The 13946-nt window shown below is 40.9% G+C and overlaps 1 protein-coding gene across 2 annotated transcripts in view; it reads right to left on the bottom strand.

Annotated features, from left to right (window-relative positions):
• The window catches only part of CCDC25 (coiled-coil domain containing 25), a 39169-nt gene that overhangs the window by 11235 nt on the left and 13988 nt on the right, over positions 1 to 13946 (bottom strand). The window contains exons 4-7 of one of the 2 annotated variants that reach the window (XM_065879237.1): positions 12825 to 12876; positions 6469 to 6544; positions 2368 to 2471; positions 1962 to 2164 (exon numbers count right to left, since the gene is read on the bottom strand). In XM_065879237.1, the coding sequence (XP_065735309.1) occupies positions 1962 to 2164; positions 2368 to 2471; positions 6469 to 6544; positions 12825 to 12876 (435 nt within the window). Of the gene's footprint in view, positions 1 to 1961; positions 2165 to 2367; positions 2472 to 6468; positions 6545 to 12824; positions 12877 to 13946 lie in introns of those variants that run through there. The other variant, XM_065879238.1, reaches the window with a different exon arrangement.

Below are 13946 nucleotides of genomic sequence, written 5' to 3'. Positions count from 1 at the left end.
TGGGAAGGGGTGGGATAGGGAGGGTGGGAGGGAGGGAGACGCAAGAGGGAAGAGATATGGGGATATATGTATATGTATAGCTGATTCACTTTGTTATAAAGCAGAAAGTAACACACCACTGTAAAGCAATTATACTCCAATAAAGATGTTAAAAAAAAAAACCAAAAAACATAAAACTATACAAAAACAAAGCTCATACATATCTTCTTTAGACTTCACCCTATGGAAATTTAGAGTTGTAATAAAGAGGAGAAGACTATAAATTGTCATGAAGACTGCTTGACACAGTGAGAATGGAGCTGATAACTTGGCACTCTGAAAAGGCATGGAACCTGACTTGGTGAATAATAATGAGGAATGGAAAAAGAGAGTGGATAAGGTAAGATGATGAAAGTACAGTGGTTCATTGTGTAATACAAGCAGGAAGTGAAAAGTAGTTCATCTCTAGAAGTTCTTGTGAACCTGAGAGCATTGAGATAAATGCCATTTGCAAGGACTTCTGGGAAGATGCTGAAATGAAAGTACCCGGAATGCTGTCCAGCTACTACTCAGCACTATTTTTCTAAAAACCAACAGATTCCAGAACTCATTCCCTTTCTGTTAATAGAGTTCCTGTGATTTCTCTCCATTTGTGTCCGATTCACTTATTTAAATTTAATTTAAAAGAGGTTTGATGTTCAATTTACAAAACTGAATAAATTTTTATCATTTTAAAATAAAATTAAAATTAAAAAAGATCTTAGATGGGGAGATTATCACGCAGTATCTGGGTGGGCCCAATGTCACCACATTGGTCCTTAGAAGCAGAGAAGGCTGTGGTCAGAGAGGGGGCCGTGACTATGAAGGGGCAGAGAGATGCACTGTTGCTGGCCTTGAAGATGAGGAAGGAGTCACAAGCCCAGGAGTGTGGGCGGCCTCAAGGAGCTGGAAGGTAAGCAGATTCTCTCCCAGAGCTCCAGAAAGAAACACAGCCCCGCAGACACCTTGATTCTAGCTCAGTGAGAACTATTTTGAACTTCTAACATGAAGAACTGTAAGATGATAAATCTATGTCATTTTAAGCCACTAAATTTGTGGTAATTTGTTATAGTAACAATAGAAAACTAATACAATCAGTATTTTCATGGCCTTATACACTAGAATTTCAGGATCCAAGATGTGTTTTAACTACTATTTATTGTTTAAAAATGCTGTGTTTTGGAGCAGGCCTCTCCACATTAATTACTTTAAACTTTCGAAATCTATAAAAGAGAGGTTTTAAAAACAGCTTTTAAGAGTTACTAACACTGGCCTTTAGAGCTGAGACATTTTCATTCAAATACCATAGCTAATGTAAAACACTCAATATAGTATCTCTTCTTTACCTGAAGACGTTTACAAACCAAACTAAGATTAAAATTAGCTATTTTATTTTGTGCACTCTCATATCCTGCCCCTATAAAAGGGCAATTCATTTGACCAACATATTAGCATAAATGCCTTATTCTAACTCATTTAAGGCTTGGAGCTCGTTATATGTCCCTTCATTTACCAGAATACCAGAATACACCTGTCCCTCGGAATCCATGGGCGATTGGTTCCAGGACCCCCCTCAGATACCAAAACCTGCGGATGCTTAAGTCCCTTATAAAAATGGCATAGTATTTGCATATAACCTACATACATCCTCCCAAATACTTTAAATCCTCTGTAGATTACTTATAATATCTGACACACTGTAAATGCTGTGTAAATAGTCATAAAGGTAAATGCTATGTCAACAGTTGCCAGCACAAGGGAAATTCAAGTGTTGCTTTTTGGAACTTCCTGGAATTTTTTCCACCCCCAAACATTTTTGAACCATGGTTGACTGGATCCGTGGATACACCGGGCCAACTGTACCATTCTTAAGGGTTAATCCCTAATTAAATCAGCAGTGAAGACTCTCCAAGGTCAACGTCAGTGCCTTAACTCCAACATACCTAAGTTCGTCCATCTCCCTCTTCTTTTTCATCTCTTCCTTTTCTTTCCTTTTCATTTCCTGAATCTGGGCTTTCTTCTCATTCCTCTCTTCGCGGTCTCTGCATTCTTTCTCTGCCTCTAGGTCTGGGAACCGCTCCATTTTGGTCTTTTCCAATCGGTTCAGGATCTCATTCACTTTCTTCTCAACTGTCACAATTTTCACCTTGAGGGAGATGGAGGGAAAAAAAAAATACTGAATCTTTATGTTTATATTCTTCCCCCCAGAATAGGGTAGGGCTTTCCAGCAGCTTAGCAACCCAGCTTGACTCCCTTTAGGAAAGAGACATCGTGCTGAGTCCTGGACAGCAGAGACAGACACCCACTCAGCGCCAGGGCACTGCCACCTCCGGTGATGTTCACACTTACGTCCTTCTGCCTGTGAAAGCCTATCTGTCCCACATCCATGTCGGCCGTTTTCTTCAGGTTAGACCACGGGGTATAAACCACATTGACGTTGTTCATCTTGCAGCCTGCCAAGAGAGACTGTCTTCAACATGTGGGGAGGAGGATGCTGAGCAATGCGTCCCCTCACCCACAACTGTCACCATAACCCAACAAAGGAAAAGGCTGAGAATGAACAAGCCACCAAGTGTTTGAAACCACAAAATACTTTTTTTTAAAAAAAGAAGCCACCCACAAAGGCAAATGGGAAAGCCGACCAGCAATTCAAGCTAAAGTATTCTGATGAAAAGCAGGGTCAAGAGATCAGCTTCAGGGATCTTTGAGACTCTCTAAAATTGAATGCATATTTCATTGTATGTGTTTTTAAACAGAAAAGGACCAAACAGGTTTCCTCAGATTCTCAAAGGAGCCCTTGATGTAACAAAGGGTAAGCAGCAAGATAAAGTGATTCAAGACACCGGCTTCTACCCTGCACTACCACAAACCAGCTGTGTCACTTTGGGAAAATCCCCATGGCTCCTGGCGTCTCATCTGAAACATGAGGAAACTGGACTAGTTTAGTAGAGCTTTTTGGTTTTTGTTTCTTTAGCTGTGGAACCTCTTTTACCAAAGAAAACATAACAAAGTAATCAAAGCAGAGATGCTCTGGAGGAAAGGGGTGCCAGGTATCCTGCTCACCCCTCCTCCTCTCCCCTCACCACCCCCACTTCGTGTTTCCCCTCCACCCCTGACAGCCTCCCAGGCGGCTCTGAGAATTACGGTTTAATCACCGGTCCAGTGCTCTCTAAGGCCCTTCTAAATTAGATGGCAATACATTTCAATGGTTATTAAGTGACCATGTACACTGGGGAAATCTGGTGAACACGACCTTACCTAAGCGATCAGTTAACATCGCCAAGACTGAGGCAAACTGGCAGCACGTGCCTCCTGACTGTGATGCACAAGACTTCACTTACATAGTATTCCTGCCACAAGATGCACAATGTGGTCCTACTGAACAGGAAGCATCAGACCAAGCCAAAGTGGTCTCCACTCTAAAAGTGTCAACGTCTTGAAAGACAAAGAAGTGTCCAGATTAAAGGAGACCAGTGATACATGACAAGTGAATGGAACGTATGATCCTGGATCAAAAAAAAAAAATGCTATAAAGTGACGGTAGTGGGACAACCGACAAAACTTACATATGGACTCTGTATAACAGTATTCTACCGATGTTAAATTTCCTGAATTTGATCACTGTAATGCAGTTGCTTACGACAATGTACTTCTTAGGACATGCTGAACGGTCATGACGCCTGTGATTTTCTTTCAAATGGTTCAGCTAAAAAGATATTGCGTGAATTACAGGGAGAAGGCAAACAAATACGGAAAAACTGTTGATTCTAAATTTTCTTGCAACTTTTCTGTAGGTTTGAAATTTTTTTCAAAATTAAGTAAAAAAAAAAAAATCTCCCTGTGCAAGGCACTGTGGGAGACACAAACATGGATCGGATGATGGATCCTGCCTTTGAAGATTAAAGGAAGGCAGATAAGTACATAAATAATTTCAATGAAAATTAGAAGTTATCAAGTGATATTGGAAAGATACAGGTAAAGAGTTAAGGGAGTTCAGAGAGGGCAGTGGTCACTCAAAAGCTGGAGGAAGGAAAAGGCTCTGTGGGAGAGGTTAAGTTCCTTAATTCTTAAATTCAGCTTCCTCATCTATAAAATGAAAGTAATATCTTACTTCAGTAGAGTTGATAAATGAACAACTTGTAATGTTCCTGGCACAGTGCCAGGCATGTAATTAACATTCAATGCTAGCTGTTATTACTATAACTACAGCGTAGCCCTTGAACCGTAGCTGGAATCTAGACATGTGATGACTGAGCAGGAGTGTATCACTGAGGGCAGAGGGAACAATATAAGCAAAGGCACAAAGCAGGAAACCAGCAAATATCTGCTTTGGCTGGAGTATGAAATACATGAAGGGAAACAAAGTCTGTGGTCAGATCAGAGATGCTTAAATGCCAGCTTAGGAAGTTTGGGTTTAACTGTAGAGGCAAGGTGAAGGGTGTCACAGAAAGTGTCTAAGCTTTTAGAAAGTTTAATCTGGCAAGAGATTATAAAATGAATAAAGAAGAGGCTGACCAGATTCTATGACGACAAACAGCGCTGAAGGTGGTCAACCAGGGAGGGAAATATTTTAATAACACAATGACGCAAATGTAGTGTACTTAGCAAATCTCACAGCAAAGACAATCTTCTTCACTCCTCAGCATCCTCTGCTATTGACTCCTGAGAGTGAGACGCTTGGGCTTAGCTCCTTATGAGTGAGCTATCCCTGTGGAAGGCTGAAGAGGAGAGAAGAGTGATTCAGTAATTCAATGACTCTTCCTCTTTTCTGTTTTCTTTAGAACTAGTAAACTATAAAGGGATTAAGAAGAAAGAGGCCGGGCCAAGAATAAGAGCAAGAGTCCAAAGCTCTTTTAATAAATTCACATCTGCTAGCCAGGGGCACGAAAACACATTAAAGAGGTTGCAACACACAAGGAAGGAGGATAATGACGTAGTTTCAATTTTTATTATTTTCCTTTCCATAACCAAAGATTTTAACTGGAAATCTGAGGAGCTCTTCTTCTACTCATAAAATGCAATGTCCTAAAACTAACTGCAATTTAATGATTTATGGAGTTGAAAATGAATGGCTCTGTAAGACAAGACTTCCAGTTTCTTTGGCTAGGCACCTGATTCAGTAAAGCTGCCGAGTGAGATGCAGGAAACGCGGCCTAAGTGACGGGGGAGGGAGCACACTGCCCAGCTCTTCTATAATCACCAGCTCCCGGTACCTGCCGTCGTCTCTGTGTCTGCCCCATGCTTATCTTCTATGCAAACCATATTTTTTCCGAACCCTCTGGATCACCCCTCAAATTCATATCAAACCAAACTTACCTCTACCTTATCTAGGTCCATGTCCTACAACTAAAATCCAGTCTACTAGCTCATCCCTAGCAGAATACCATCACCCAGCTCCCCTTTATAACTGCCTCCTCCACTCCATTAATTGTTCTTCTTGACCTATACTGACTTGACAAATTAAATCTTGTACAGTAGAACTAAACCAGCACCAAGGCCAATACTGCAGGTCCTACTTAAAACATGGAGGCCAATTGTCTCAACACTCCCTGCACATTAGAATCACCTGGAGAGCACTGTAAAAACACTGATTCTAATGCATCACCCCAGACATATTATTTAAGATTCTCTGGGAGATAACAAGATGAACGGACTTGACACCTTCACAATTTACAGAGAGAAGAAAGTATGGAAGGAGAGAAGGAAAGAAAGAAAAAGTAGGAAGGAGTAATTGGGAGACTTGGGTTCTAGAATCTAGTAACAAACAATGGAAACAAAGACATCAACCAACATTACAAATAAAGCCATGAGACACATCTCTTGCTTGGCAATTAACATAATGTAATTTCCAAAAGTCTTTCTACAAGTAACCTTAGGGGTAGGCAGGTCTAGACAATTTCCTTTTTTTTATTAATTAATTAATTTATTATTTATTTTTGGTTGCATTGGGTCTGTTGCTGTGTGCGGGCTTCTCACTGTAGTGGCTTCTCTTGTTGTGGAGCATGGGCTCTAGGTGCACGGGCTTCAGTAGTTGTGGCACGTGGACTCTAGAGCGCAGCCTCAGTAGTTGTGGCGAACGGGCTTAGTTGCTCTGCGGTATGTGGGATCTTCCCAGACCAGGGCTCAAACCCGTGTCCCCTGCATTGGCAGGCCGGTTCTTAACCACTGCGCCACCAGGGAAGCCCTAGACAACTTTCTATTCAAGGTAAAGAAAACAGGGTAAAAAAGGCTTGAGATAGGGCCATGAAAATTAGAGGGGCAGGGAGGTTGGCTTTCAGTTCTCTGACAGGTAGTGCAACTGCCATCTTAAAGAACAAAACAGGGGAAAGGCATATTACATGTCACTCCCTTGACTCAAGCTAAAGTCAGTCATATGTTCTCTAAGATGTAATCCATTTCAGACACAGAGAAAGTGGTGCTAATTCTGAAAACACCTCTAGGAAAACTGACCTTGAATGCTATTGGCCTTCACAAGATGGGCACAGTCCATCAGTACTTCCTTTGGAATGTCTTCTATTTTCTCCCCCTGAAACACAAGAATAAACCAAATGGTCCACTACCTTGTCACTGATCAATACTGGAGCACTTTTATAGGGCTTTGCTACCTTACTAGGCACCATTTTATTAAAAGCAGAGGCTCTTCAACTGTATTTCAAAACATTGAAAAACGAAGTCCATTGTGGAAATGTTTAAGAGAAGGCAGTAATATGGAAAATCCTGACTTAATAAGTGGGGAAGAAAACAGGGTATGAAAGAAAACTACTAAAATATTAACTGTATTTATGTCTGAGTAATTTTTCCCTCTTCTCTTTCTTACTTTTAGAAACCTTGTGGAGAAATGGTGCCTATTTTTGGCAATGGGAAGTCTTCTTAGCTGAGGTCCCTACAAACTCGCTCTCAAGAGACATCTTATAGTTTTGGGTCTCCATGATCTGGTAGGTCATCTACCCTTGGCATTAGTCAGGAACTAAGCTCTTGGTGTGTTAGATATAACCTTCTACCGTAAAAGAGAAAAAATACTGCTTCATTCTCTTTACAGATACCGTATCAAAGTCAAAGCTGAATAAGCAAAGCCATTCCAAAAGAACAAAAATATCTGAGGCAAGAGCTAGTGGAAATCAACTCAGCACTTGGCTGTTAGGCATGGGATTACTGAAGCACTTCTGTCTGGGAATGAAATGTTTTATCTACCTAAATATTTGAGATAAATTAAGTTTATTCCATTAGGTTTCTGTTTTTTTTCCTTATTTTAAATGTTTCAAAATGGAAATCTCAATTACCTAAATTTTCACCAAAAAATACGTGATTTAAGTTTGTCACTACTTTAACGCCACATCTCATCCTGTGAGATTCCCTGACCGCTTAAACAGAGGATTCTGAATTTACCATCTTGATAACACCATGTCATCATCATGAATGAATATCAACCTCTACACTAGGCTCTAATATAGTGATAGTGATACCTTCAGGGGCATCTAAAATACACAGAAGCTGACTGACCCTATACTAAATAAATCAAATAAATAATTAAAAAACAAAACAATAGCTACCACTTTTTGAATATCTGCTTTTTGAGTGTTAGGTACACTAAATAAATGGCCATATGAAATGGAAAGTACTACGCTCACTTTGCCAATGAAGAAAATGAAGCTTAGCGAGGTGAAGCCACTAGGCCAAGCTCCCCAATATCTAGTAAGTGACAGAGCTGAGAGATGAACCCAGGGCTAACTAAAGCCATGCTCTAACAATTGGCCCCAGAGTGTGGTGCTTATGGAGTTTCTGTGGAAACGTACAGCTTCTTGGTCCTTGATATCAGGCTATGTCACAACATCCCTTCTTGCTACCTGTACCTATTGCCATTCCTGAAGCAATAGCCTCTTCTTGTTTTGCTACTTGTAATATAATATGAGCAGACCAAATAAAATAAAATAAAATAATTCAGCTTAGCATTATGCATAAGGTCAGAGTAAACAAACTCTGCATGGAGAATGTAAGGTACTCTCCATATGTAAAGGCCAGAATTTTGACTGTGGCCTTTGTGCCATCTGTGTTAATGAGATAAGCAACCTCTTGATAAGTGAGATTCTTCTATAGGTTTTCAAAAATCAAATAAGCCTAGGAAAAAAACACTTGTTGAATATCCACGATCTTCAAGGCTTGGGTTGAATTCACCTGAATTTGACAAAGAAAGAATGAACACACATAGTGCTCAGCATGTGCTAAGCATTATTCTAAACGCTTCAGTTATGCTAGCTCATTTAATTCTCACAACAACCCAGTAAGACAGGGACTGTTAGCTCCCTTTTACAGGCGAGGAAACGGGCACAGCTGAATAACTTGCTCAGAGTCGCACAGCTGGTAAGCAGCAAGGCCAGGATACAAAGCTGGCAGTTCGGCTCCAGAGTTTGGGTTCTGAACTACTTATACTTAGTCTCACTGCATCTCCAACACTTACTTGGTTCCTACTAAGTGCAAAGGGCTATGTTGTTTACTGCAGGAGATCAACCAGGGAAAAGTTCCTTAAGGAGCACATATTTTTATCTAGCACATTATGTGCTTCCAAAAGAAAATGAAATCAAACTCCTGTTCAAACAAGGTCTAACTGGTGGTAATGTGAACTTGGGACTACCCACCGTTATTTCCATTTTCTGATGCAGCAGAACCCAAAGGAAAAAATTTAATCTGAACCAAAAGGAAAGTTGGGAACACCATACTTTATCTTCTCTAGACTTAAAATAGTTCCAAAATGGCAAGAAGTTGCCTAGGAAAATTCAGAGTTTTGTTCCAGCAAAGAGTTCACAATCTTCCTTTTTTTTTTTACAACACAGTTCTCAAAAATATAAATAGAATAAGTAAAGATGTGGTAGAATGTTTTACCTTGTTAGTAAATTAAGGAGTAAATATTATAAGCATAATGAAGTAGCATCTTGTATTTATTAAAATGGTGAAAAGGTTGCTATTTTTCTGAAGTTATAAAAACCCAAAAAGTTTTTCAAAAACCTATATATATCAGGTAGCATTTTAAACCAGCATAATATTTTCAAAGGGCAATCTGGCGTAAAAGGAGTTATCAAAATGTTTTTATCTTTTGACCCAGTAATTTCATTTCTGAGAACTACTCTAAAAAAAAAAAAAAAGAAAAGAAAAGAAAAATAGAAAGTAGTTCATTAAAAAAATATTTCTTGTTGGGGATTCATAATGCTGAAAACTGTAAACAACTTACATTCTGACAACGGAGCTTTCAAATTAACTGTGGTATATTATCAACTCAAAGCAGCCAGTCAAAACAATAAATATGAAAAGAATGCAGTAACGTGAAAAAGTTTGTGAACTGTCACTTTAAAAGTAATACGGGGCTTCCCTGGTGGCGCAGTGGTTGAGAGTCCGCCTGCCGATGCAGGGGACACGGGTTCGTGCCCCGGTCCGGGAGGATCCCATATGCCGCGGAGCGGTTGGGCCTGTGGGCCGTGGCCACTGAGCCTGCGCGTCCGCAGCCTGTGCTCCGCAACGGGAGAGGCCACAACAGTGAGAGGCCCGCGTATCAAAAAAAAAAAAAAAAAGTAATACAATCTTTTTGATATCGAGCTCCATGAGCTGTGCGTGTATTTTGGTGATTAATCCTTTGTCCGTTGTTTCATTTGTAAATATTTTCTCCCATTCTGAGGGTTGTCTTTTTGTCTTGTTTATGGTTTCCTTTGCTTAAAAGCTTTTAAGTTTAATTAGGTCCCATTTGTCTACTTTTGTTTTAATTTTCATTACTCTAGGAGATGGGTCAAAGAAGATCTTGCTGTGGTTTATGCCAACAAGTGTTTTTCCTATGTTTTCCTCTAAGAGTTTTACAGTGTCTGGTCTTACATTTAGGTCTTTAATCCATTTTGAGAAAACCACAATTCAAAAAGAGACATGTACCAGTGTTCAGTGTAGCACTATTTACAATAGCCAGGACATGGAAGAAACCTAAATGTCCATCGACAGATGAATGGATGAAGATGTGGCACATATATAGAATGGAATATTACTCAGCCATAAGAAGAAACGAAATTGACTTAATTGTAGTGAGGTGGATGGACCTAGAGTCTGTCATACAGAGTGAAGTAAGTCAGAAAGAGAAAAATAAATACCGTATGTGAACACATATATATGGAATCTAAAAAAAAACAAAAAAGGTTCTGAAGAACCTAGGGGCAGGACAGGAATAAAGACACAGACGTAGAAAATGGACTTGAGGACACGGGGAGGGGGAAGGGTAAGCTGGGACGAAGTGAGAGAGTGGCATGGACATATATACACTACCAAATGTAAAACAGATAGCTGGTGGGAAGCAGCCGCATAGCACAGGGAGATCAGCTCGGTGCTTTGTGACCACCTAGAGGGGTGGGATAGGGAGGGCGGGATGGAGGCTCAAGAGGGAGGGGATGAGGGGATATGGGGATATGTGTGTGCATATGGCTGATTCATTTTGTTGTACAACAGAAACTAACACAGCATTGTGAAGCAGTTATACTCCAATAAAAATGTATTTAAAAAAGAGTAATACAGTCAACCAGGGGAAGCCAAGGTGGAATGCAGACTGAGATAAAAGAACCTAAGTGTGTGACAGACATCACTGGAAGGCATGAGGTGGGGAGGGCAGGGAGCAGCTGACAAGTAACTTTGAAAAACAGCATTTTGAATGGAAACTGTAATTGCACTGTACTTTAGCTGGTGAAGTTGTTTCTTATGCGGATACAGGCTAACAAACCTGAAGCCACTTTCATATATACTGGATTCAAATAAGCAAATGATGGTGGATGGTGGGAGCCAGGCTTCCCACTGTCTGAGAAGGAAGTAATAGGTAAGCAAGGAAGGAATGTGAGAAATGCCCCTGTAGTAATGGGTTCATCAGAGACACCAGTCATGTTTCGCTTACTGTAGATACAGAAAAAATTATGCATACGAATTACTAACATGGGTTAGTATACATACACCTATTTCCTAGCTCTGTCACATGAGAGGGCCTAGAAGCAATGATACTCTAGTAGCAATAAGCACACCCAGAGTCCAGATCTTGATTTCTAAATACCATTTCCCAATAAAAGAAACCAAAGTTCCTCAGAGAAATGGCTGATCCTAGAGCTGGAGCAGGGAAAATACAAGATGAGCCTGGAGCATCTTGAGTCTCAGAAAGTAAGGAAGTGCTCAAAAAGTAAAATGACAGGAGCATGTCAAAGGAACACAAGAGGGCTTCCCTGGCGGCGCAGTGGTTGAGAGTCTGCCTGCCAATGCAGGGGACATGGGTTCGTGCCCCAGTCCGGGAAGATCCCACATGCCGCGGAGCGTCTGGGCCCGTGAGCCATGGCCGCTGAGCCTGCGCGTCCGGAGCCTGTGCTCCACAACGGGAGAGGCCACAACAGTGAGAGGCCCGCGTACCACCAAAAAAAAAAAAAAAAGGAACACAAGAGTCAAGCTGAAAGAGTCAAAGCAGGGACAATTTTAGCAACAAAATGACACAGTACTGGATTATAACCCAAAGTAAAAAGTAAATGTGTGAGTCCATACTGATATAAGTAAATGACTGAATTAAATACATGGGAGAGAAGAGATGAATCTTCCTTACAGAAGAATTCCAAACAATATATGCAGGTACTCCCCACACCAGGACGTGGAGCTCTCCCCCTGGAGTACAGGCTGGACTTAGTGACTTGCTTCCAAATAATAAAGTATATGGGGAGAAGAGCAGCTCTTTAGTGAAAAAACCTGACAAACATTACCCTGGCCAGGAGATCAAGGTTAACACCATCAGTGGTAAGTCCTATTAATGCATATACCCCGACATGATGGGATAAGAGCACTTCACCTCTGTGCTATTGTTCCCCCAAACCCGTAACTCCAGTCTAATCATGACCTGATCAGTACTTCTCAAACTGTCAAGGTCATGACAAACAGGGAAAGAGTGACAAACTGTCACAGACCAGAGACTAGGCAGACATGACAACTAAAATGCAATGTGTGACGCTGGACCAGATCCTGGAACAGGAAAAGGACATTAATGGAAAAACTGGAGAAATCCAAATAGAGTGCAGATGTTAGTTAATAGTGATGCATCAGTTCTGGTTTCTCAGTTCAGACAAATCTACCACGGTATTGTTAAGATGTTAGCAATGGGGAAAACTGGACATGGGGTATATAGGGACTTGTACTACCTTTGCAACTTTTCTGTAAATCTAAAATCATTCAAAAATAAATATTTTTAAAAATACACATAACAATTATCCATTCCTATGATTCAACTACACAAAAAACAATAGATGGATATAAAGACAGATTGGAAAAACAGTGGCTTTATGTGACGAGGGAACATTAAATCTTTTCCCTTTACTACGATAATGCTGTTTTAAACCTCCCAAAGCAGCCCCTGATAACTAGGAACATATATGCCCTTGGTGAGGCAGGAGAATCACATGAGTCTGAAAAAAAGGAACTACAACATGATCTTCCTAGAAGAAGACAAAGTCCAGTAGTGTCAACTGAAATGACAGGGGGGAGAGAGCAGAGGTGACACACAGCACACCTCAGCTGGCAGGACAAGGCAGTGCTTCTATCTGGGAAATATGTGCTGTGTCCCCTTCCAAGCCTCAAAAATCATCAGAATTGCCCTTAGTGATTTCCTGGGTTGGGGGAAGACATCTCTTCGTTTGCTAATTTGTAGACTTTTGTACATATTTATTATTCTAAACAATTTTTTTGCCCCCCAAAAAGGACAGAGGACAAGACAGGATGCTCATCACTACAGAAAAAGTCACGAATCCATGTTTAAATCCAGTTACCTTATGTAATCGAAGGTATACATGAGCCGAAGAGAGTTTGTCCACATGAAACCTACAAAGAATGAAAACCACTTTTAGCATGAGGTACAAGATAACCATCTCCTCAGGCCACCTGCATTTAAAGCATCCCAATCCAAAAATATTAATTCAGTGCCTACTGCACACTGAGCACGATGGGGGGCAGAAAACAGTCACCACCTCCAAAGAGCTCACCATCAACTGGGAGAGGTGAGAAAAACATGGAAAGATCTGCAGCTGTGTGAGACTAAGTACCAAGACGAGTACAGGAGGCAATGAATGTTAAAAGCCCAGGGAAGGGTGATTTTTCAAGTGAGAAAGAGCTACCGGTGACCCCAGGCTTCAATGATGAACTGAGACTTGGTGGGTCCCAAGCTGAACCACGGGACTTAGAGCAAACACGGGGAAGGAATTTTAGGTGAGAAGAGAAGGGAATGAAAGAAGTCAGCAAGACTCCAGGGTTGCAAGCCTGGGAGACTCACAGGACCACTGACAGTAACATCTTACAGTTGGAGAGGGAGCCAGTTTGGCAAAAAGATGACAGGTTTGGTTTGGGAAATGTTGAGTTTCAAGCGATGGCAAAACAATCCAAAGAGAATGTCAATCACGGAGATGGAAGAGTCAGGTGAGGACTGAAGCAGTAAGCAGACCACATCACCAAATGGGTCAGACCAACAATTCATCCAGCCTTACCTCTGACAATGATACTAATACGCGTCTCCTGGGAAAGCATGGTGATTGCCCTTTATGACGCTGTCCTAAAAATATTCAGAATGCCCTCTCACTCCAGTATCCTAAATATACCTTTCATTAAGGCTCTATCATTCACCAATTTATCTTTTAAAACTTACTTCTTTTTTCACCTAGTTCAACATTTGGGGATTTTAAGTTTTTCATATTTACAATTCACCAAATGAAGCTGACCCGCTCTTTCCAACACCCAGAGAGGCCTCCAGAATGCTAGCCAACAATGGTAACACACAACTGTCACTTCGTGATTTCTGTTAACTTTACTCTTCTCTTCCTTAGTCCTTTCCTTTCCAGACTGAGGAATGTTCAGTAAAATCCTAAGGAGGCAACATCACGTCCCATTATGTATTTCTT

Source organism: Phocoena phocoena, chromosome 6 (assembly GCF_963924675.1).
Source record: "Phocoena phocoena chromosome 6, mPhoPho1.1, whole genome shotgun sequence".
NCBI classification, from domain to species: domain Eukaryota; kingdom Metazoa; phylum Chordata; class Mammalia; order Artiodactyla; family Phocoenidae; genus Phocoena; species Phocoena phocoena.
Note: the sequence above shows the minus strand (reverse complement) of the source record. Positions and strands in the feature narration are given on the sequence as shown.